General features: G+C 43.8%; 1 protein-coding gene across 2 annotated transcripts in view; it reads right to left on the bottom strand.

Moving 5' to 3' along the window:
• Positions 1–23,354, bottom strand: part of DLGAP3 (DLG associated protein 3) — a 65,864-nt gene that overhangs the window by 14,676 nt on the left and 27,834 nt on the right. For both annotated transcript variants that reach the window (XM_082362842.1, XM_082362843.1), the window contains 5 exons: positions 23,035–23,240; positions 22,636–22,708; positions 10,227–10,440; positions 9,638–9,951; positions 9,169–9,254 (listed from right to left, as the gene is read on the bottom strand). In XM_082362842.1, coding sequence (XP_082218968.1) covers positions 9,169–9,254; positions 9,638–9,951; positions 10,227–10,440; positions 22,636–22,708; positions 23,035–23,240 — 893 coding nt within the window. The remainder of the gene's footprint in view (positions 1–9,168; positions 9,255–9,637; positions 9,952–10,226; positions 10,441–22,635; positions 22,709–23,034; positions 23,241–23,354) is intronic.

The following is a 23,354-nucleotide window of genomic DNA, read 5'->3' as shown; positions in this document are numbered from 1 at the left end:
CAGTTAAATTTTAATTTCAAATAAATAACAGATAATTTTTTTAGTATAAGTATGTCTCAAGTACTGTTTGGGAAGTACTTATACTAAAAATAATTCATTGTTTATCTGATAGTCAAATTTAATTGGGTGGTATGGTGTTTTTACTTGTTTACTTTGTTTTGTTTTTGCTAAATCTGGAATTTAAGATAAGATCTTAGTGGCAGGGATCTAGAAGTGGAAGCTACAAGGGGATCCCATGATTAGAGAGAGAGGCAAAAATCACATGGTTTTGATGTTCTCAAAAGGCCTTAGGAACAGACTTCTAATATCCAGCAATGACATTTGATGCATTCTTTTATCATGGCCCAGAGTGTGCTGGGTCTGGGAAGACAGGTGCTGTAGGATGCCCTGAGATGGGGGTGGTAACTGTTTCTTAATTATGCTCCCTCCCACCACAGGGTCTTGGCACCTGCTGGGCCTTCTGCCTGGAACACTCAGCTCCCACTTTCGCTTTGTTAATTTTTGTTCATCCTTCAGATCTCCACTCAAATGTCACATTCTCTGGAAATCCAGGCCTGACCCCTCTGACTGCGTCAAAGGCCCCTATTACACACTCTCATAGTGTACATACCTCTCCTTTGTGGCTCCTGCTCAGCTGTACTTCTGCATCACTTGGGAGGTTCTTAGATTAACATGGCAGCAAGCTTCACAGGCCAGGGGCTGTGTCTGGCTCTGCTCACCTTTGTATCTTTGGTGCCCAGCACAGTACTTTACAGATAACAGGGTTATAATAAATGTCTGTGGACAGATGAATCTTAGGTGGAGGTGGGGTGGAGATGGAACGGAAGGGGCACCAACCCCAACCCCTGTCTATTTCTAAGCCAAGTCACCACTGATGATGAGCAACAGAAAGGACCCACAGACAACTCCCAGGTATAAAGGGCTATAAATCTGCACTCCTCACCCAAGAGGTTAGCAGGGAACACCTGAAAGGCAGAAAAGGAGAAACTTTTCCTCCCCAGCAATTTTTTAAACCAAAGTATAGAAAGAGAGAGAGAAATACTGGGAACAGTGAGACAGAAGCAAGGACAAGAGAGTCCAAGAAAATGGGGTGGCAGTGGGTGGGGGGTTAGGCCTGGATGTGTGCCTAGAAGGGCTGCTGGTATTCGTGGCTCACTTTTATGCACCAGCTGGGGCATGGTGTGCAGTAAGTCAGACTTAAAGTGCCAGGGACATAAGGGAGAGAAAGGACGGTGCAGGTGTAAAACTAAGGATGCCTTCAGCAGACAAGCAAGGGAGCCTGGCCAGAAAGATGCGCCAGATTTCTTCTCTCCCCACCTGTCACCCCCTCTGGATTCCCAGTGTGATCAACTGTCCCAAGCAATTCAGTTCTTTAGACATTTATCCATAAACTTTCTCCCCTCCCCTGCCCACCCCTCCAAACCTTCCCAAGCACCTACACAAGAGCAAGGAAGACCTCATTCTCTGCCTGTCCCCACCCTTCCTTGACTTCACTCCAAATGCTTCCAAAATTGGTCCCACTTCTCTCTGTAACTGCTGCTGACGACTGATCAATGTAGTGGACTGAACTAACTTAGGAAGTTCCCCCCCCACCCCACCCCCATACATATAGAAATGCTGGATCAAATAAAGCCCAAAAGATGGTTTTGCTACAATGCCAAGCTTGAAAGCAGGAAAGAGACATCTTCAGGTATCAGAAACAAAAAGGAAATTCAAAACCTTAGTGGTGAAAGGGAACCTAAGCCAAGTGAGCCACAGGAATATGGGCCAGACATATGCTAGAGGCTAGATGGTAATGCCCAGGGAGGATTAAAGGAAATACCCCAAGCCTGTGCATCCTGGGGACCTGGAAGGAGACCCCATGCATAAAGCCAGCAGCCAAAAATAAAGGTTGTTTCATTTACAAACGTGGACTAGAAAACTCATGTCATGATTCAGGTATGTGGCCTGGAAGTAGGATGCTGAGAAATCAGAATATTAAGGCTGCTCTGGTTGTGGGTATGGGGTTTGAATGAGTAGTACCAGTGAAATACAGAAACCTCAAGCTGAGATATTAACTCTAAAACTGGTCCCAAGCTCAAGCAATACTTGAGCATAAAGGAAATTGAACCCAGGAGGAAGCAGTGGGCAGTAACAAGCAATAGTGAACACATAAATTGTTAAAACATGTTTGTAAATCCAAACTATTAAACCATAAAAGATATAACAACAACAGATTTTTTTAAAGGGTTTTAAAGGCAGGGTTTTTTAAAGAGGTATAATCAAAATACTAGATAAATATAACATGGAATGGGAGAGGATATTTGCAAAAGAAGCAACTGACAAAGGATTAATCTCCAAAATTTACAAGCAGCCCATGCAGCTCAATAGCAAAAAAACAAACAACCCAATCCAAAAATGGGCAGAAGACCTAAACAGACATTTCTCCAAAGAAAATATACAGATTGCCAACAAATACATGAAAGGATGCTCAACATCACTAATCATTAGAGAAATGCAAATCAAAACTACAATGAGGTATCACCTCACACCGGTCAGAATGGCCATCATCAAAAAATCTACAAACAATAAATGCTGGAGAGGGTGTGGAGAAAAGGGAACCCTCTGGCACTGTTGGTGGGAATGTAAATTGATACAGCCACTATGGAGAACAGTATGGAGGTTCCTTAAAAAACTAAAAATAGAACTACCATACAACCCAGCAATCCCACTACTGGGCATATACCCTGAGAAAACCATAATTCAAAAAGAGTGATGTACCACAAGGTTCATTGCAGCTCTATTTACAATAGCCAGGACATGGAAGCAACCTGTGTCCATCGACAGATGAATGGATAAAGAAGATGTGGCACATATATACAATGGAATATTACTCAGCCATAAAAAGAAACAAAATTGAGTTATTTGTAGTGAGATGGATGGACCTAGAGTCTGTCATACAGAGTGAAGTAAGTCAGAAAGAGAAAAACAAATACCGTACGCTAACACATATATATGGAATCTAAAAAAAAAACCAATGGTTCTGAAGAACCTAGGGGCAAGATAGGAAAAAAGACTCGGACGTAGAGAATGGACTTGAGGACAGGGGGAGTGGGAAGGGTAAGCTGGGATGAAGTGAGAGAGTGGCATGGACATATATACACTACCAAATGTAAAATAGATAGCTAGGGGGAAGCAGCCACATAGCACAGGGAGATCAGCTCGGTGCTTTGTGACCACCTAGAGGGGTGGGATAGGGAGGGTGGGAGGGAGACGCAAGAGGGAGGGGATATGGGGATGTATGTATACATATAGCTGATTCACTTTGTTATACAGCAGAAACTAACACAACATTGTAAAGCAATTATACTCCAATAAAGATGTTAAAAAAAAAAAAAAAGGGCTGACTCAGGGCTGGAAGGCATGGGAACCACTGGCTCTGCCCTGAAGGAGGAGGAAGCTGCCTGTTGCCAGACAAACCTGATGGCTTTCACACTTTGATGACCCTTGAGATTGCTTTGTAGAATCACTCTTTTTTTTACCAATAAAGGAAGAATTTAAAAAATATATATATATAAAACATGGAAGGGCTTCCCTGGTGGCGCAGTGGTTGAGAATCTGCCTGCCAGTGCAGGGGACACGGGTTCGAGCCCTGGTCTGGGAAGATCCCACATGCCGCAGCACAGCTGGGCCCGTGAGCCAGAACTGCTGAGCCTGCGCGTCTGGAGCCTGTGCTCCGCAACAGGAGAGGCCGCGACGGTGAGAGGCCCGCGCACCGCGATAAGGAGTGGCCCCCACTCGCCGCAACTAGAGAAAGCCCTCACACAGAAACGAAGACCCAACACAGCCAAAAATAAGTAAATAATTTAAAAAAAAAAAAACATGGAAAATGGAAGAAGGGAGTTAAGAAGGAAATTAAAGTGTTCCAAGGTTCTTGTTTTGTGCCTATTTCAGGATAGAAATACTAATTTTAGACTTTATCAGAGACATATGAAATTAAGTATATTTGTTTAAAATTTGAGGGAAATCACTACTAAAATGTAAACTTCCAAACCAGTGGAGGAATGGAGGGAACAAGAGAAATAAAGTCACCTTGATTGGTTCAATAGAGGGCAGAAAAGTAGGGGAGGAGGAAAGCAAAGAAAAAGCATGTCCAGTTGAAAATTTTTAAAGAGATGATAGAAATAAGGCCAAATAAATCGGTAATCAAAAAATATATGAATTATATATATGAAATATATATATTATATTATATATATGAAATGAAATGAAATGAAATATATGGATTAAATAGGTCTACTTAACTCTAGCTCCATACTGCTTACAAGCAACATATCTAAAACATAAGGCTATGGAAGGCTGAGAGACAAAGGATGGAAGAAGATATAATGGAAAATTAATCAAAAGAAAGCAGACGTAGCAATAAAATCAGGCAAAATCAACTTCAAGGCAAAAACCAATAGTAAGGATGAAAAGCATCCTATTTAATGATAAAAGGGCCAACCCACCAAGAAGATACAATAATCATAAGCCTGAATACTAAATAGCATTCTCTCAAATCAAGAAAAAATGAATAAAATTCCCAGGGAAAATGACACATTCACAATCATGGTGAGACATTTTTAAAACACCTCACTCAGAACTGTTAGATCAGACATCCAAAAAAAAATCAAAGATAAACATTTGAAAAATGCAATTTATAAGTGTGACCATATATATGCTATATGTGTATATGATGAAGGAAGCCTTGACAAATTCTAAGGAATAAATATCATACAGAATGCATTCTATGACCACAATGTAGCAAATCTAGAAATCAAAAGTGAAAAGGAGCCCCTCAAACAAAAAAATACATTTGGAAACTAAAAAAACTAAAAAAATTAAAAATTCTTCTAAATAATTTACAAGTTAAAAAGGAAGTTATGATGAACTTCCTAAAGGAAGTTAGTTACAAACTATTTAGAACTGAACGATGAAAACACTGCATCCCAAAACTTATGAGATGCAGATACAGCAGTATAGTTAGAAGGGAATTTATAGCCTTAAAAACACATTAGAAAATAAGAAATAGTGTTCAAGAGGCTGAAAAAAATCAAACATGGCAGAAGAAAGAAAATAACAGAGAAGTAGTAGAAGAAAGGAAATATTAAAGATAAAAGAGAAACAATAGAGACGTTCACCCAAACCAAAAGCTAGTTTTTTAAGACTAATAAAATATAATTTAAAAAATATATTAAAATGATAAAATATACAAACCTTGAGCAAAATGAATCAAAAAAGAAAGGTAGGGTATAAGCATGTGGTATTAGGAATAAAAAGGGGGGCATAACCTATAAATATAATAAAAATGTGTAAAATTATAATACCATGAGAAAGGAATATTTGTACCAAAAATTTTGAAAACTGTCTATTTTTGTTAAATGGTCCACTTTTTAGAAAAATATAAATCATCAAAATTGACTGAAGAAGAAAAATAAAACCATAATAGATCAATAACCATGAAAGAAACTGAAGCTGTAGTTCAAAAAGTTTCTCTTATCCCAAAAAGGCCCAGATAGTTTTATAGGCAACCTTTACCAAACCTTTAAGGAATAGATAATTCCTACTTTACACAAATCGTTTCAAAGAACAGAAACAGAGAGAATGCTACCAAACTCATTTTAGGAGTTTAGCATAACCTTAATGCCTGAACTGAATAACAACAATACAAACAAAATTGTAGGCAGATATCACTTATGAACATAAATATAAAAATCTTAAATAAAATAATAGCTATCCAAAAATCCAGCAACCTCTATGAAAATAATACAGCAAGACTGTGACAAAAACTGTTAGAGTTCCATTTCCCATTCTTCTCTTTGTGTTTAGCATAAGAACCCTGATTTTCAGCTCTGCTCATTGCTTCCCAATAAGAGACTATTCCACAGCACCTCCCTTGCAGCTAGATGCCACCATGGGATGAGTTTTTAGCCAGTAGGATGTGGGAAAGTGTTGTGTGTAACTTTCAGGAAATCTTTTTTTCTTTTTTTTTTTTTTTTTTTTTTTGGCCTCACCATGCAGCTTGCGGGATCTTAGTTCCCCGACCAGGGATTGAACCCGGGGCCACGGCAGTGAAAGTGCCGAGTCCTAGACCACTGGACTGCCAGGGAATTCCCGCAGGAAGTCCTTTTAAAAGGAAGGACTGCATCCTTCTCTCTTTCTCCTTGGTACTGCTCAGAATGCAGACAGGATGGCTGGGCTTGAGCACCAGCTCCTTGGTTATGAGTGATATACAAAGGGTAGAAGATCAGCAAGACAGGAGGAGCCTGGGGTCCTGACACTGAACTTCTACATCCAGCCTTTTTCTTTTTTTTTTGGTGAGAGAGAAATATACTGAAGACGCTATTGAGACCCTGTTACAGCCAAACTTAATCCAAACTGATAATGGGATCAAGTGGGGTTTATCCCAGGAATGAAAGAATGGGTCAACATGGAAAATCTATTAATATAATTGACCACATTACAGACGAAAGTATTAAATCTATGATCATCTAGGTAGATTCTGGAAAAGCACTCAATAAAATTCCACTCTCATTTTTTATTAAAAAATAAAAATTAAAAGCTCTTAGCCAACTAGGACTAGAAGGGAATTTCCTTAACCTGATCAATAGTATCCATCAAATCTGTAGCAAACATCATCACACTTATAAGTGGGCCTTAGAAGATATTCACTAATGTCAGGAAGGACATAAGAGTGCTACACTCGACAGTAAACTAGAAGTCCTCTTCAATGCACTATTACAAGGGAAAGAAATTTTTAAAAATACAGATTTAAAAGAAATATCCTCATTTGCAGAAAATATAACTGACTATATAGAAAACCCATCGTGATTTTTCAGACAAACTTTGGGTCCTAATAAGAGAGAGCAGCAAGGTTGCTGAATACAAAATCAACATATAAAACTTAATAGTGTTCCCAGACACTGGTACTGCCCAACAGGAAAAAAAAAAAAAAAAATCCCCAGCATAAGATTGTCCATAATGCCTTTCTTCTGGATCATGAAAAAATCCTGCTTCCTAGCCTCCCCATACCCACCATTACTTCCCTGAAATTCCTTCTCCACTCAGCAGCTAGTGATCTTTTGTAAACATAAATTAGATCATACCACACTCCTTCTTTAACCTTTTAAGGGCTACTCATTAGTTAGAATTAAATTCCAGTTCTTTATCATGCCCATACTGTACATGACCTGGCCCCCACCTATTCTCCAGTCTACTCCCTCACCACTGTCCTGTCCTGTTCCACACCAGCCACGTGAATCTTCTTTCAGTTCCCAATGCATGTCAAACTCTTTCCTGCCCCAGTGTCTTCACATATGCTATTCCCTCTTCCTGGAATGCTTCCTCCCCCGACCATCATCTGAGTGTTCCTAGTCAACCCTCAAGTCTCAGCTTAAATGTCACCTGCTTAACCTAAATAAAGTCCCTTCTCTCTTAGCGCCTGCTTTTTTCTTTCATATTCCCACCATAATTGTAATAATATCACATTACCTATTATACCACAGTGTGTAATCATATTTTTACTCATGGGTTGTTTATTCATTGCCTTGATTCCCTTCCAGGCCATAACTTCTACGAGGGTAAGAGTCATGTCTTCCACATTTCCCTGAGCATTTAACAGGCGCTGTCATATAACAGATGCTTAATAAGTATTTTCTGAATGAATCAATCCACAAATGAATGACAGAGGTTGCTGATATAATCTGAGTCTCAGTATAATGCCTGCTGCACTCTTCCCAGAATTCAGGCTTGTTAGGAGGAATGGGGGGACCCTCAGGGGTCTATATGGATGAGGGACCAAGAAGCCTCAGGAGGGAGCAAATGGGGGCACATGGGCTTGGTTTCTGGTCCACGGGGCAGCATTAGAGTTGGGGGCAGTGTTCTGAACACAGAGCTGCACCCAGCCATGACTCCTACCCCACCTCTCAAGAACTCAAGTCATAGACTTGCAGAATTGGCTTTACCGTAAAGTGCTACTTTTCTGTGATCTTTGTGGAATATTAAGAATTTGGAAGATGGTAGCTTTCAGTAATAATGGGGGCAACAAGGGCGCCTTTTTGCCGCCCTCGATGGAGGCATTTACAGCTTCAGGAGCATATGGAGCTGCAGGGAGCTAGTGTGAGAGTAGAGAAAAGTGATGAATCCCCACAGGAACCCCAAGAAGTCTTGATCAGGCACACACACACACACACACACACACACACAAGATGCTCCCAGGGGTTCCCAGAAATAGTTGGGGGAATTTAGGGAAGGTCTAAAACCCAACAATGGCAACCGGGAACAGAGCTGTGAGGGACTGCTACTGGCACTCTAGTTTTATTCCTTCAAGGGGTGTGGCCTGGGCAACACAGATTACCACGAAACTCTTACCGCCAGCCCCAGGCAGGTTCCCAGACACCACACTTAGGGCCACTGGGCTGGGAGCACTGCAGCCCAGAGGGCAGATGGGCCACTATGACACTGCCACATGGCCATCAGAGAAAGCATCTTCCCATAGGAAGCCAACAACAGAGGGATTCCTCCCAGTATCCCCTCCAGAGCTCTCAGTGCTAATTTTTCAGTTCGAAATTAAGGAAACAATGTTTCTGAGGCCACCTAATGCCAGAATAGTGGCTGTTGATTTCTCTGGTACACCACAGACTCAGGCATATAATAGGTACCCCCAACTGGTTAAATGCTTGTGTGAGCCGAGTGGGGAGGAGTATTATATCTGCCAGGGGCCCCTGAGAGGCAGTCTTCATGTTTATTTGTTACTTTTTGAGTTCACATACTTGTACACCACGGGAAGTAACGAGGGATTGGAAAAATCCTGTTATCCCCTATAAAGGACAATTGCTAGAGGCCTGCTTTGCACCTACCTGCTACTTCTCCCTACTACCCCGTTCCCGGGACCACTGTATTCTCCTGTCCACCTCACAGCACCTGGGACAGGTACGGGTACAAGGAGAATTCACTTTTGACTGCCCTGGTGACATCTCCGTGGAGAGCCTCTGTGGCTGCTCTGACACCTCCCCATTCAAAGGGCTTGTCCTCAGGACCAGGAAGAGAGGGTGTGCACGGAGCCCAGGCCAGTGAGGTCGTTATGCATCCCTCTCTTCTCTTCTCCACCCCACCCCCAGCAAAGTCTGAGATATCCGCACTCGGACCCACCTCTTGTCTTCTTCCACCTGCACACCGATGGAGTGGAACTCTCTTCGACTCCTGTTCTCCGTGTCCGAGTCTGAGATAGTCTCCACCTGGTGGCAGGATTGGGAAGTCAGTGGCCAGGGCTAGACCGAGGGACGCAAGCCCTTCCCAGGGAGACGGGCAAGCGATGCCTGAGCCCCAAGCCAGCTGGCAGATCCTGAAAAGACAATCTGCCTGAACAAGACGAGAGACCCAGGAGGTTAGATGCATCAAGGTGCCAACCTCTGGGCACCGCTCTCCGCTCGCCAGGGGTGATGGTGCCAGGATGAGGGACAAGGATGTGGGCTGGGGCTGTTTGGATCAGCCCCGTCCATGACCATGCTAAGAGCAAGCGAGGAAAAGGTCTGTGTATCCGGAAGGCCCCACTGACTCCCTCAATCCATCCTCAACCGGACAGGGCCTGAACTTTCCTCGGCGCCTCCTCCTTCCATACCTGCACCCCGATGGACGGCCGCCACTTCCGCTGCCGCGCCAGGCTCCGCAGCTCCTCCCTGCCTGGAATGGTCTTGATGATGAGTGTAGGGGGCTTGGGGCTGGCCCGGGGTGGCACCGGCGCCAACTCCAGGGTGCGCGCGCCCATTGCCGGGCCATCCAGCCCGTCTGCGGAGCTGCAGCGCCGGGCGGGGCCCTCTGCCGCGGTGAAGCTCTCATGGGCGGAGTCGGTGCTGCTCTGGGCGGTGATGGAGATGCGGGGCGGGGCCTGGCTTCCCGGTGGGATGGGGGGCGGGGCCTTTCTGAAGTTGAAGGCTGTGGCCAGGGAACGCAAAGACACATAGGGTGAGAAACACGTCCTGGCAGGTGTCTGTCACTCCCCACACCCACGCGGTACCACAGGACCCAGCAGCCACGCGTACTCCACGTGCTGCTACGTACAGAACCACGGATCCTCCTCCCCATCATCCGACCCAGAGAGGCAAGCGATCTGCCCAAGGTCACACAGCAGAGCCGTGACCAGGGCCAGAACCGGACCCAGATCGCTCTCCAACCTAGGGCCGGGCCAGGGACAGGGGGAGCGTACTCACAGGAGCCGGGCCTCCCTGAGACAGAGGCAGGGGTAGCAAGGAGGGGCAGGCAGTCATCGTCTTGAGAGCAGCCGGCCTGGATGGCCCGGAGGTAGCTGTGGCTCCGCATGCGGAAACAGCCGGGCAGGTCCAGGGCGTCCACGGCCTGGGACTCCAGCTCCCCAAACACGGACCCGCACACGGCCTCCAACTGCTGGTTCAGCTCCTCGCTGAGCTGGGTACAGGGGCCAGAAGGACAGTTACCGTGGTGCTGAGATGGGATGGGGGCGTCTCTGAGGCACTTCGCCTTAGGAATATATCTAGTTCTGCAGAAGCTGTGTCTCTGTGTGACTCTTAATGCCTTTGGACTAAAAGAAACCCTCACCCCCTGCAAAGAAAGATGGAGGCACCTCTGCCCTGTGCTGCTCGCCAGGCCTCCTTCGGGACCAGCCTTGGGGTCTAATCGTTCCTCTGAATACTCCTCCCTCGACCCCACCTATGCTTCTCCCAGACATCTAGCTCGGGTGCCTCCAGACCACCCCATCTTCCTCTCCACCTGTCCCAGCCCTTCACGTTTCTCTCACCTGACCCTGGGGGGAGAGGACCAGAGAGCTGACAGTCACCCTCCTGCCAAGTATGGGGTGGGGTACTGTAGGGAAGGACAACTTTTATTTTATTATTTATGACCAACTGCATTACAAAAATGATGGAAAGCAACCTATAGAGGTAAAATCATGTGGCAGGAAGGAAATTAATGGGTACATAACGGAGCAAAAATTATCATCCTTCAAGTGTTCCAAGCCCTCCCCCACCTTCTGCCCACTAACTAGAGTTCTGGTTCAGCCTGCCGGTTCCTTCCCTGCCCTCATCCTCTGAGGAAAGTTCAGCCACTGCTGATTGAGGTTCCTGGTTTCGGTTTTGATATTTTGTGATGCAGAATCCATGGTGTTAAAAAAAAATTGAAGCAACTAAGAAAAAGCAAAACAAAAATTTTGTTCATGGAACCATGTCACATAACACTGCACTAAGACTAAATATACCAGCGGCGGCAGCTTCATTTGCTTTATATGAGAAAACTGACACAAAGAAAATATAAAGGTAGGGAAGAGGGTGGTTCAGTGGTAAGCTCAACACCCAGAGCACAGGATGCTTGCACATTTGACCCTGAGCTTCAGAGCACCCATAGCTTCAAGGAGTATAGCTTCTGGGTTGCCCACATGGCCTATGTTGTGAGACCCAGCTGGACTCAAGTGCTGGCTCTGCTACTTCCTAGCAGTGTGGCCTGGGAATGTTATTCAAAGTTTTGGGCCTCGGTTTAATCACCTGTCAAATGGGAATGATGATGGTACCATCTTCATAGGGCTATTTAGGAGACTCAAAGAAAAACATGGGAGGCACTTGGCGCAGGTAAGCCCTCAATCAGTGCCACGGGATGGTCTCAGGGCCTACCGGGTAGACACAGGCCACCACTCATGACAATCACACTATTCTTGTCACTGAGAAATTCCCCCATGGGTGACTATGTAGAGGCCACTGGATGACGTCACGGACAAGGTCCTCAGGGGCATCCGCATGGTGAATGCGACAGCAAGTATCCCATGGCTGCATCTTGTGACCTCCCAGGAAAGATTCATGGCATCATATTTATGTACAGTCAACAGAGAAAGGAGTAGCTTGACCCATGTGTAAATTGCAGCTCAGTGTTTCCAAACTCGGCCCCCAAAACGTATATGACATTATATCACTAGAGTCTACCTCAAGTTGAGCAGGAATTTCCATCCTATTCTACAGATAGGCAAACTAAGGCTCAGAGAGGGCAGATGAATTATCCAAAGATGCCCAGCATGTAAGTGAGAAAACTAAAGTGCCCAGTTTCCTGTCTCTCCTGCCAGGCTGACTGAGCATCAGAATGTCCTGGAGAGCTTGTTAAACCTATATTAACTCAGGCCCCACCCTAAGGATCTGAACCCAGGGTTCTCTAACTATAAGCCTCTCTTCACCTTGGCTGCTTTGAAGGTCAGAGCCAAATTTGCTGGAGATTCAGTGATTCCACCATGGGTTCATTAATTAAAAAGAAAGACTGTCTGCAGGTTTTTCTAAAGGAACTTCATTACAAGTGTACAGAAATCACAGGCCGTGGACAAATCAATCCAAGATCCTGTAGAAGTGAAGTTCTCCCATGTTTGTCTGGCACAAGCCACACTCCTGTGGCACCTGTGACTTTCACGACTCCTTGTGAGTCTACCTCTCATTTTCCTATCTCTTGACCTCTGGGGTACCAAGCACAGGTGGTACCTGAAGCTCATGATCTGATCTAACTCTTGCTATTTCTAGGCCAGGCTCAAGATACTCCCCAACTAGAACCAATCCAGCCCAGAGGGTCCCTCTGAAGCACAAGAAAGCTTATCTAACCCTAGCAGAGAGCATGTCGGTCTCAAGTCTGGACACCAAGGATGGAAGGAATCTCATTCTGTGGCTTATATGTGTATCTCCAGCTCTCTTCTCTGTGTAAAGCACTAGGCATAACATCTGGCATATAGCAGGTGCTCAGTAAACATTAACTACTATTATTAGTAGCAAGAGGTTCTTAAATCACAGTGACAATACCTCTCAAAGGCCCGTCTTTCCCAAGGGTTCTCAAGCTCTTGAAATCTCCACCATATGCTAGTCCCATGACCAATTCTATCCAAGGCAGACAGAAGGAGGGTGAGAAACCCTCTGGGGCTACACATATTCCATCTCTACTAGCCAAGAGGAGCTTCTGGCATTCCAATAAGGGACCAGGACCTAAGGGAAACGCAGACTTTTATAGAGTCTCAGAGGAATACTGCATCTGAGCTGATCTTTACTGTATTACAAGTATGAAATTGTGATATTGTGCTGTGAATTCTCCTATTTTCCCTACACTGCCTTCCACCCTGCTCCCCCCAACTCTCACTTTCAGGAGAGTCAAAGCCAAAGAATCCTCTTGGGAAATGAGAACCTTAGCCTTTCTGCAAACCAGACTCAGAATCAGTAAATATTTCCAAGAATGTGGGATATTTAAAAGAAAATACTTTGTTTGGGTCTAACTGAAAATTGTCTGTACTAGAGTTAGTGGGTCCAACTGGGGACAAGGCAACATCCTGTATACTTTACATATGTCATTTGGTTTAGATAACCTTGGAAAACCCTCCCATTTTAAAACATTCTGAAACACTTAATAAAATATAACAAACGTTTTATGTGCATAACTGAGCTCACAAGAAAGCGAGATAAGTCCCCAGGGGACAAAAGCAAAGAGGAGACTGGAAAATCAGAATATTAACTGTGTGAGCCAATGCTGCAAACAGCCCAGTGGAGGGTGGGAGGCGGGGGCAGGGGTTGCTGGTCTCAGTAACCAAAGGGCTTAGATTTTAACACCCACTTGGGCCCACACGAAGCATGGAATTGGAAATGGGAACCTGCATAAAAGTAGGAAACGGGAAAGCTTTGATGAAAAGACAAACTAGAAAAATCAATTATCAACACAGACTGATGACAAGGGAGCTAGTCTGTAGTCTAGGCACTGGGGATAGGGGAAAGACGATAAATCTCCTAAGAATTTATACCCACAAGCTAATCTTCACACAGACCCAGCCTTCAGTGTCTGCATGGGCCAGACGCCCCCAAAATTTAAAATTAACATAAAAAGGTCCCAGACCGAGAATAGTTGAACAGAAGCAATTTAAAAATATTTTCTGAATGGTTCTGAAGAACCTAGGGGCAGGACAGGAATAAAGACGCAGATGTAGAGAATGGACTTCAAGACACGGGGAGGGGGAAGGGTAAGCTGGGACGAAGTGAGAGAATGTCATGGACTTATATATACTACCAAATGTAAAATAGATAGCTAGTGGGAAGCAGCCACATAGCACAGGGAGATCAGCTCAGTGCTTTGTGACCACCTAGAGGGGTGGGATTGGGAGGGTGGGAGGGAGACGCAAGAGGGAGGAGATACGGGGATATATGTATATGTATAGCTGATTCACTGTTATAAAGCAGAAATTAACACATCATTGTAAAGCAGTTATACTCCAATAAAGATGTTAAAATAAATACATTAATTAATTAATTAATTTAAAATATTTTCTGGGGGACCCACTCCTAACCCAGGCTGATGAGGGTTCTCAAAGATAAAGCTCCATTGAAGATGAGCTCATATTAAACTGTGTGGTAGACAACCTCTGACACAGCTCCTAATCATCTTCACCTCCTGGCATTCACATCCTTGCATAGTGTCCTCCTCTTGAGTGCAGATTAGACCTATTGGTCCACTTCTAATGAACAGAATATGGCAGATACAATGGCATGTCACTTCTGAGATTAGATTACAAAAACACTGTGGCTTCCATCTTGGACACTTTCTCTCACCATCTCTCTCTAGGAGTCTTTGCTCTGGGGGAAGCAAGTTGTTATGTTGTGAATTGTGTTATGTTGTAAGCCATATGGTGAGTCCCACACATCAAGGATCTGAAGCCTGCTGACAGCCATGTGAGTGTGGAAGGGGATCTTCCTCTAGGCAAGCCTTGAGATGACTGCAGACTTGGCCAACACCTTGACGAAGCCTGTGAGACATCTGATCCATGTGGCACCCAGCTAAGCTGTGCTTGGATTCCTGACCCACAGAAATTGTGAGATAATAAATATTTTTTGTTTTAAGACACTATGTTTTGGGGTAATTTATTATGCAGCAATAGATCACTAATGCAAACAGTGACATAAACAAGAACTAAACTTCTACTGAGTGAAGCCGTTGAGAATTCAAGGATTATCGGTTACAGCAGCTAGTGTTACCTTAGCTAAAACAGATTAGCTTTTAAACAATGTTTAAGTTTTCTAAAACTTAAAAGATAAATAAAACTGAAAACATAAGGATAGAATAAAAGCTTTGAGGGACTTCCCTAGCAGTCCAGTGGTTAAGACTCCACGCTTCCACAGCAGGGGGCACAGATTTGATCCCTGGTCGGGGAACTAGGATCCCACGTGCCACGTGGTGCAGCCAAAAACAAAAAAGCTTTGAAAAAAACAGAAAGATTTGAAAAGGGACTAAATCAGATTTCTAGGGGGCAAAGGGGGAAATTTAAAACACAACTAATGAGTAAATGAAACACAATTGAAGAGAAAAATAGTGAACCAGTGAATAGTGAATAATATATGAGGAACTTACCTAGAAGGCAACATACAGAGGTAAAGAGATGGAAAATATGAAGGAGCGAATAAAAAGGCCCCAAATACAACAAATAAGAGTTCTAGAGGGGGGACTCGATAAAATGTAGAAGAGGCAATATTCAAAGGGATAATAATAGTCACTGAGAATTTTCCAGACTTCTGACTTCAGACACAACAGAGTGAGGATACCAAATCCTATCCCCCAAGACAACTATAAAGCTGCACAAAACTGTCAAAAACAACCATTTTATCACTCTGAAAATCAATCAAAGGTATACAGCAAAGAAACACATTCATGAAAATTACTGAACTCTGGGTAAGAACAGCATGAGTCTGTGGTGTCCTTGCCTGGGGCTGCTCCCATTACCCAAGCTCCCAGCTCTGTCTGTTGCAATAGTTCAAAAAGGGTGGGCCAGGCTATGAAAAACCAGCTGCTTCACTGCAACTAACAAAGGGAGCTCACTTAATTTTGAGCATTGTCTGTTACAGTGTCAAGAATAGGAATAACCAGCAGCACTGCCAGGCTGAGGTTTCAGCACTGTTTGGGGGCAAGCAATGGGACTGTCAGACTAGACAGGGATTTGATGGGGAGTTCCAGGGGGTAAGATAGCCATAGAGAGTTTGATAAGCTCTTCACATAGTCTGGGTTAACTAGAGCCTGGGTGCATGTACAACACAGATCAGAAAGGCCTTGAGCCCACCCACATATCCTTTGCCAATGGAGCCTGTGCATACGTGCAGAAGAAATGCAAGAGAGCCTGGTGAAAAGTAAAAGCCAGAGATGGCTTGAAAACAGCACAATGTTTGTACTCCCCAGATCACACATAGAACCATAAAAGGAGAGAGAAGAAGTCTTACGGGCTTGAAGTTTTTGAGCACAACCTCTGATCAATCTCTGGCTGGACATTAAGCTATGCAGAGACAGGGTCAACCCCTAGGAAACCAGGCTTTAAAATAAAAACAAGAAAGAAAAAAAATTAGTGGAGAAATCAGAGGCTGCATCTGGAATCGTAGATAGATTTCACAGATTTAGCCCAGGGATTAACAAACAAACAAACAAAGCAATAACAATCTTCAAGAGGTAAAATAAGAATCCAGAGTTGCTACAATACATTATCTAAAATGTTCAGTATTTAACCAAAAAATTTGTGACACATGTAAATAAACAAGAAAATGTGAATGTCCCCAAACATTTGATTTATCAGACAAAGACTACAAAGCAGCTATTACAAGAATGTTCAAAGAACTAAAGGAAAGCATGTTTAAATATTTAAAGGAAAGTATGACAACAGTGACAGCATTAATAGAAAATCACAACAAAGAGAATTTTTTTTTAAAAGGAACAAGAAAAGGACTTCCCTGGTGGCTCAGTGGTCAAGAATCCACCTGACAATGCAGGGGACATGGGTTCAAGCCCTGGGCCGGGAAGATCCCACATGCCTCAGAGCAACTAAGCCCATGTGCCACAACTACTAAGCCTGCACTCTAGAGCCCACGAACCACAACTACTGAGCCCGCGTGCCACAACTACTGAAGCCCATGAGCCTAGAGCCCCTGCTCCACAACAAAGAAAAGCCACCACAATGAGAAGCCTGCACACCTCAGTGAAGAGTAGCCCCCACTCACCGCAACTAGAGAAAGCCCTCACGCAGCAACGGAGACCCAGCCAGGCAAAAATGGCAGCCAAAAATTAATTAATTAATTTTTTTTTAACTGTCTGGGAGAACAATTTCTCTTGGCCCTTGCTCTTACTTTTTTTTTATAATTCTTTATTTTATTTATTTATTTTTGGCTGTGTTGGGTCTTCGTTTCCGTGCGAGGGCTTTCTCTAGTTGTGGCAAGCGGGGGGGTGGGGGCACTCTTCATCGCGGTGCGCGGGCCTCTCACTGTCGCGGCCTCTCTTGTTGCGGAGCACACGCTCCAGACGCGCAGGCTCAGTAGTTGTGGCTCACGGGCCCAGTTGCTCCACGGCATGTGGGATCCTCCCAGACCAGGGCTCAAACCCGTGTCCCCCGCATTGGCAGGCAGACTCTCAACCACTGCGCCACCAGGGAAGCTCCTAATTAATTATTTTTAAAAAAGAACAAGAAAAGAATCAAATGGAAATTCTAGAGCTGAAAAGTACAATAACTGAAATTAAAAATTCACCAGAAGGGCTCAGCATAAAAAGTGATCAGTAAACTTGAAGATAGATGAGTATAGATTATCCAGTATAAAGAACTGAATGGGGAAAATGACTGAATAGAAATGAACAGTGCCTCAGAGACCTATGGAACAACATCAGGTATACCAGTATGCATGTAATGGGAGTCCCAGAAGAAGACAGAGAGAAAGAGGAAGAAAAAATATTTGAAAATATAATGGCCCCAAACTTCCAAATTTGATGAAAAACATTAACCTACAGATCAAAGAAACTCAATGAATCCAAAGTAGGTTAAACACAAAGAGATCCACACCCAGACACCTTACAGTCAAAATGTTGAAAGACAAAGAGAAAATCTTAACAGCAACAAGAGGAAAACAATTCATCGCATACAAGAAAAAAAAACCCAATATGATTAAAAACTGGCTTTTCATCAGAAACAATGAACACCAAAGGCAGTGGAATGGTATAGTGAAAGTGCTAAAAGAAAAAAACTGTCAACCAGGAATTCTATATCCAGCAAAACTATCCTTCAAAAAATGAAGTAAAAATAAAGACATTTCCAAATAAATACAGACTGAAGAAATTATTGCCAGCAGAACTATCTTACAAGAAATACTAATGGAAGTTCTTCAGGTTAAAAGGAAGTGACAACCAGTAGTAACTCAAATCCACAGGAAGAAATGAGGAGCACCAGAAATGGTAAATATGTGAGTAAATATAAATAGCTCTATAAATATATTTTTCACATTTTTTTCTCTCAACTTCTTTAAAAGACATAAGCAAAGCAATTATTATAACACTATTATTGGTTTATAATAATTTTTAGGTTTATAACACAGGTATAGGTAATACATATGACAATAATAGCACAGAAAAGGGAGAGAGAAAGGAGATATATTAGAGCAGTGCTTCTGTATTTTACCAGAATCAATTAGATTTTAATAAGTTAAGATACACATTGTAATTTCTAGTGCAACCACTAATAACTTGAATAAGATAGTAAAAAGGAATTAACGAAAAGAAATTAAAATGGTACACAAAGTATTTAATACAAAAGAAGGTAGTAAAAGAAGAACAAAGGAACAAAAATGACATGAGACAATCCAACCATATCAATAATCACATTAAATGTGAGTAGACAAAACACTGCCATTCAAAAGGCAGAGATTTTCAGACTGGATAAAAAAGCAAGTAGATAGAAAGTAAAAAGAAGGAAAAAGATGTACCAGCAAACAGTAACCATGAGAGAATTTTCCAGATTTGATGAAAGACATGAATCCTCAGATTCAGGGAACACACACCCCCCCACACACACACACACACCATAGTGAAACTGTAGGACACCAAAATCAAGGGCAAAATCTTGACAACAATCAGAGAGAAATGAAAATAACCAACAAAGACTATTAGATTGATAGTAGACTTCTCCACAGCAAGAACAGAATAGATGACAGAGGCATATCATCAAAACACTGAGAGAAAATAAATGTTGACCTAAAATTCTGTAATAAGCTAAATTATGTAAAATAGTGAGAGTAAATGACATTTTTGGTTAAAGGCAGAATCTGCCACTAACAGACACTCACTGAAAAAAGTTACTAAAGAATTTACTTTAAAAGGAAGAAATGAAATGTAAGAAGGAATAGTGAGGGGGGAAAGGTAAAAATGTGAAGTTGGGGCTTCCCTGGTGGCGCAGTGGTTGAGAATCTGCCTGCCAACGCAGTGGGACACGGGTTCGAGTCCTGGTCTGGGAAGATCCCACATGCCGTGGAGCGACTTGGCCCGTGAGCCACAATTACTGAGCCTGCACATATGGAGCCTGTGCTCTGCAACAAGAGAGGCCGTGATGGTGAGAGGCCCGCGCACCGTGATGAAGAGTGGTCCCCACTTGCCGCAAGTAGAGAAAGCCCTCGCACAGAAACAAAGACCAAACACAGCCATAAATAAATAAATAAATAAATAAATAAAAATTAAAAAAAAAAATGAAGTATTAGTAATACTTAGTATTAGTAATACTACTAATCAAGTATTAGTAGTATAAAAGTTAATAACAATAATAAAGACTAACTGAGAGAGGTTAAAAAAAAGGTGGGACTAAAATACTGGGCAACTGGTACATGTAAGAAGGGAAGAGGTGATCAAAAGTAAAGTGTCCTAAGGTCTTTACATTGTTCAGAAGAAGGGTAGAAGTAATTGTCAATCTGAGACTTTGTTAAGTCAAATATGCACATGAAATTATAAGAATAACCACAAAAATAATGAAATTAGTATATATAACTGCCAAATCAGTGTGGGATTTGGTGAAGAGAAAAATGAAGAAAATCCAATTCATCCAAAAGAAGGCAGCAAAGGAGTAGAAAAGCATCACCCAAAAGGCAGGATAAATAGATGGCACAAAATAAGATGACAGAAATGAATGCAAGCATATCAGAAATCACAATAAATATAAATGTACTAAACTCTCAAACTGTCAGAATGGATATAAAATAAAATATAGCTATAAACTACTTACAAAAGACATACCTAAAACATAAAGAGACAAAAAGCTTTAAAGTAAAATATAGGAAAAGATGTTCTAGGAAAATACTAGAAGGGCAAAAAGTGATAAAGATAATAGAGTGACGTCACTAGTTCATTAAACCTGTTTCCTCTTCTGTAAATCAGGGGTTATAAACCATGCCCCCCTGGAAAAATATGTAAAGTATACATGATGTTAGATAGTGTAAAGTGATGAAAAGAAGAAGTGGGGGTGGGGAGGAAGAGGAAAAGGAGAAGAACAGAGAAGGGAAACAGGAAATGTTGAGGGGGGTTAAAATTAAAATTTAGAACGTTTGGGTAAAGACCTGAAAGAAGCGAGGGAGCAATCCATGGGAGTATCTGGGAAGGAGAGATCCAGGCAGAGGTAGCAGCAAAGGACCTAAGGCTGAAGCACACGTGTGGTGTAGGAGGTGCAGCAAGGAGACCAGTGTGGCTGGAGTGGGTGTGGGATGGGAACAGTGTTAGGATAGGAACTCAGAGGTAGCAAGGGCCAGATCATGCAGGGCCTTATACATCATAGTACAGTGTTTGACTATTCCCCTGAGCAAGGTGTTGATTGAATGCAATTTTATTCTTAAATGATCACTCTGGCCGTATTATGAGAGAATGAAGTGGCGCAAGGACAAGTGCAAGAGATCAACTAGAAAGCAGTGCAACAGTCTAGACAAAAGAACATGGTGACTTGCACTGACATGCTGGCAGTGGAGATGGCGAGGAGTGACTGGATCCTGGAAATACTTTGAAGGTGGGACCAACAGGATTTGCTGAAGGGTTGGACATGGGATGTGTGAGAGAGAAAGGAGTCCAGACTGACTTCAGTGTTTTAGATCAGAGCTCCTGGAAGAATAAAATTGCCATTATCTGAAATGGAGAAGACATTGGATGGAGTAGGAAATTTGAGGAGGGAGAAAAGGGTACCAGCAGTTTGGTTTTGAACATCTTAAGTTTGAGATGTCTACTCAACATCCAAGTGAGATTTCAACACACAGATATATATGCATTTATGGGAGAATGTGGGCTGGTGATAGACATTTGGGAGTCATCAGGCTCTCAATAATATTCAAAGCTATGAGCCTGGATGAGCTCACCCAAAGAGTGAGTGTAGGAAGAAGTCCAGGAACTAAGCCCTGGAAAACTCCAGTGTTCCAATCCTGAAGAGTCTGTGGGCACCAGTGACACCGACTAAGAATAGGCAACCTGAGAGAGAAGCTAGAAGAACCTAAAAGGTGTGGTGTCCTCAAAGCCAACTGAGAAAAGTGTTTCAGGAAGGAGAGAGTCATCAGCTGCGTTAGATGTTGCTGATGGATCAAGTAAAACAAGGGCTGAGCATTAACTAGTGGGTTTAGCAACATAGACTGGTCTTCTGTGAAAAGATGGCTGTGCCAATCAGATTCCCTGATTCAGGAAATGTAACAAAGAAATGCTGAGAGACTGCAGCAGCAAAACCATGGAAGCCAACCAGGACGGTCTTTGCATTGCTTTTTTTCCCCAGCAAACAGTAAAAATAGCTAACCTTTATTGAGTGTTGGCTGTGTGCCAAGAACACTATTATGATGCCTATTTTTAAATAGGGAGAGTGGGGCTCAAAAAAGTCAAGTAACTTGCCCCAGGTCACTCAGCCGGTAAGTGGCTGAGCTGGAATTCAAACCCACCTCATGCATTTAATTACTAAACTGCACTGCCTCCTTTAGTTAAGGGTAAAGTCTACACTTAGGTATAGAACTCACACTTGTAAAATACCAGCGTGGGGCCAGGTACCTTGTGTTTGCATATATTTTCTCACTGAACTCACAAAACCCCTGTGAGATAAGCATCATTACAATTGTCATTTCAAAGATGAGCCAACAGGGGCTTCCCTGGTGGCGCAGTGGTTAAGAATCCACCTGCCAATGCAGGGGACACGGGGTCACGCCCTGGTCCGGGATGATCTCACATGCCGCGGAGCAACTAAGCCCATGCGCCACAACTACTGAGCCTGCGTGCCGCAACTACTGAAGCCCGCGCACCTAGAGCCCGTGCTCCGCAACAAGAGAAGCCACCGCGATGAGAAGCCCGCGCACTGCAACGAAGACCCAGCACAGCCAAAAATAAATAAATAAAATTAAATTAAAAAAAAAAAAAGATGAGCCAACAGAGGCATTGAGAGGGAGATATCTTGCCAGTGTTCCACAGGGTGGAGTGGAGGGGAAAGAACTCAAGCCCTGATCATCTCTGAGACTGCAGTTCTATCTATCCCCGGTCTGTACACTCAATCTTGCCTTTTACATGGGGTGGGTTGGGAGCAATCAGGCCACGAAAGGGCTGGGGAACCTCAGAGAACTGACGCTGCCCTTACAAGTTCATCACTTTTGAGGATGCTTGGTGGTTTTTAAGGATGTGACTCTGAGATCCTCAGTCTGAGTCAGCTCCAGGAGTCCCAAGGCAGGCTTCCCAGCTCCCCAGAACCAGACCTGTGCTCTCTCCATGGGCAGATTCCTGATTTTAAGGCCTAGGCTGAGCATGGGATTGAATCCCCCTTCCCACCCTTTCCTTCCAGCATGCTGGGCCTCTCCCTACCTGTCCGGTGGTGAGGGAACGGCTATAGCCAGGGATGGAGCTCCGGGGGTGGATCCGGGGTGGGACACAGCAGCTGGGAAAGGTCAAAATTCCAGATTCAGAATGGGGGTCTGCGAGGAGGTGGGGGAGGGGAATGAGAGTACTGAGGCCCCTGAGCGGGTTCTAACCCTCAGAAATCCCAGAGATCCCCAGGAGACTCCTGGGTAAAGGGATTCTTCCAAAGAGACATTCAGATAGGGGCTATCACAGGCACCCCCTCTTTATATGGGGCAGAGCAAGACTGCCCAGTTGACCCCTAAGCAGGGAACCTGACTGGTACCCACTCTATGCACATCTCCTACAGGCACCCAGGATCAGCACCCTACACCCCACCCCCACCCCAGCTCTCCCTGTCCTTACTTGATCCGGGCCTGGTCCACGCTGGAGGAGCGGCGGGTGGTGAAGCGCCGGGCGACCGCTTTGGGAGATGTCTTGGGGCTGCCATCTGAGTCTCCACTCTCCTCATCCCCCATGGCTTTGATGTAGCTGCCGCTCCGCATCCTGCGGCAGGGGATCTCCCCGTCCTTGCCCCCAGTGGGGTAACCCCCCCAGTCATCTTGCGGCACCTGCAGGGACAAGGGGCCTCTATCTTTCAGACAAGTCCCTACTAAATCTGGAAGCCGGGACCCACATTCTCCACTGCCAGTGGGAGACACTCAGCCCTGGCTCAAGCAGGCCAC

Source organism: Balaenoptera borealis (genome assembly GCF_965194805.1).
Source record: "Balaenoptera borealis genome assembly, chromosome: 1".
Lineage (NCBI taxonomy): Eukaryota > Metazoa > Chordata > Mammalia > Artiodactyla > Balaenopteridae > Balaenoptera > Balaenoptera borealis.
This window is presented reverse-complemented; position numbering and strand designations above follow the sequence as displayed.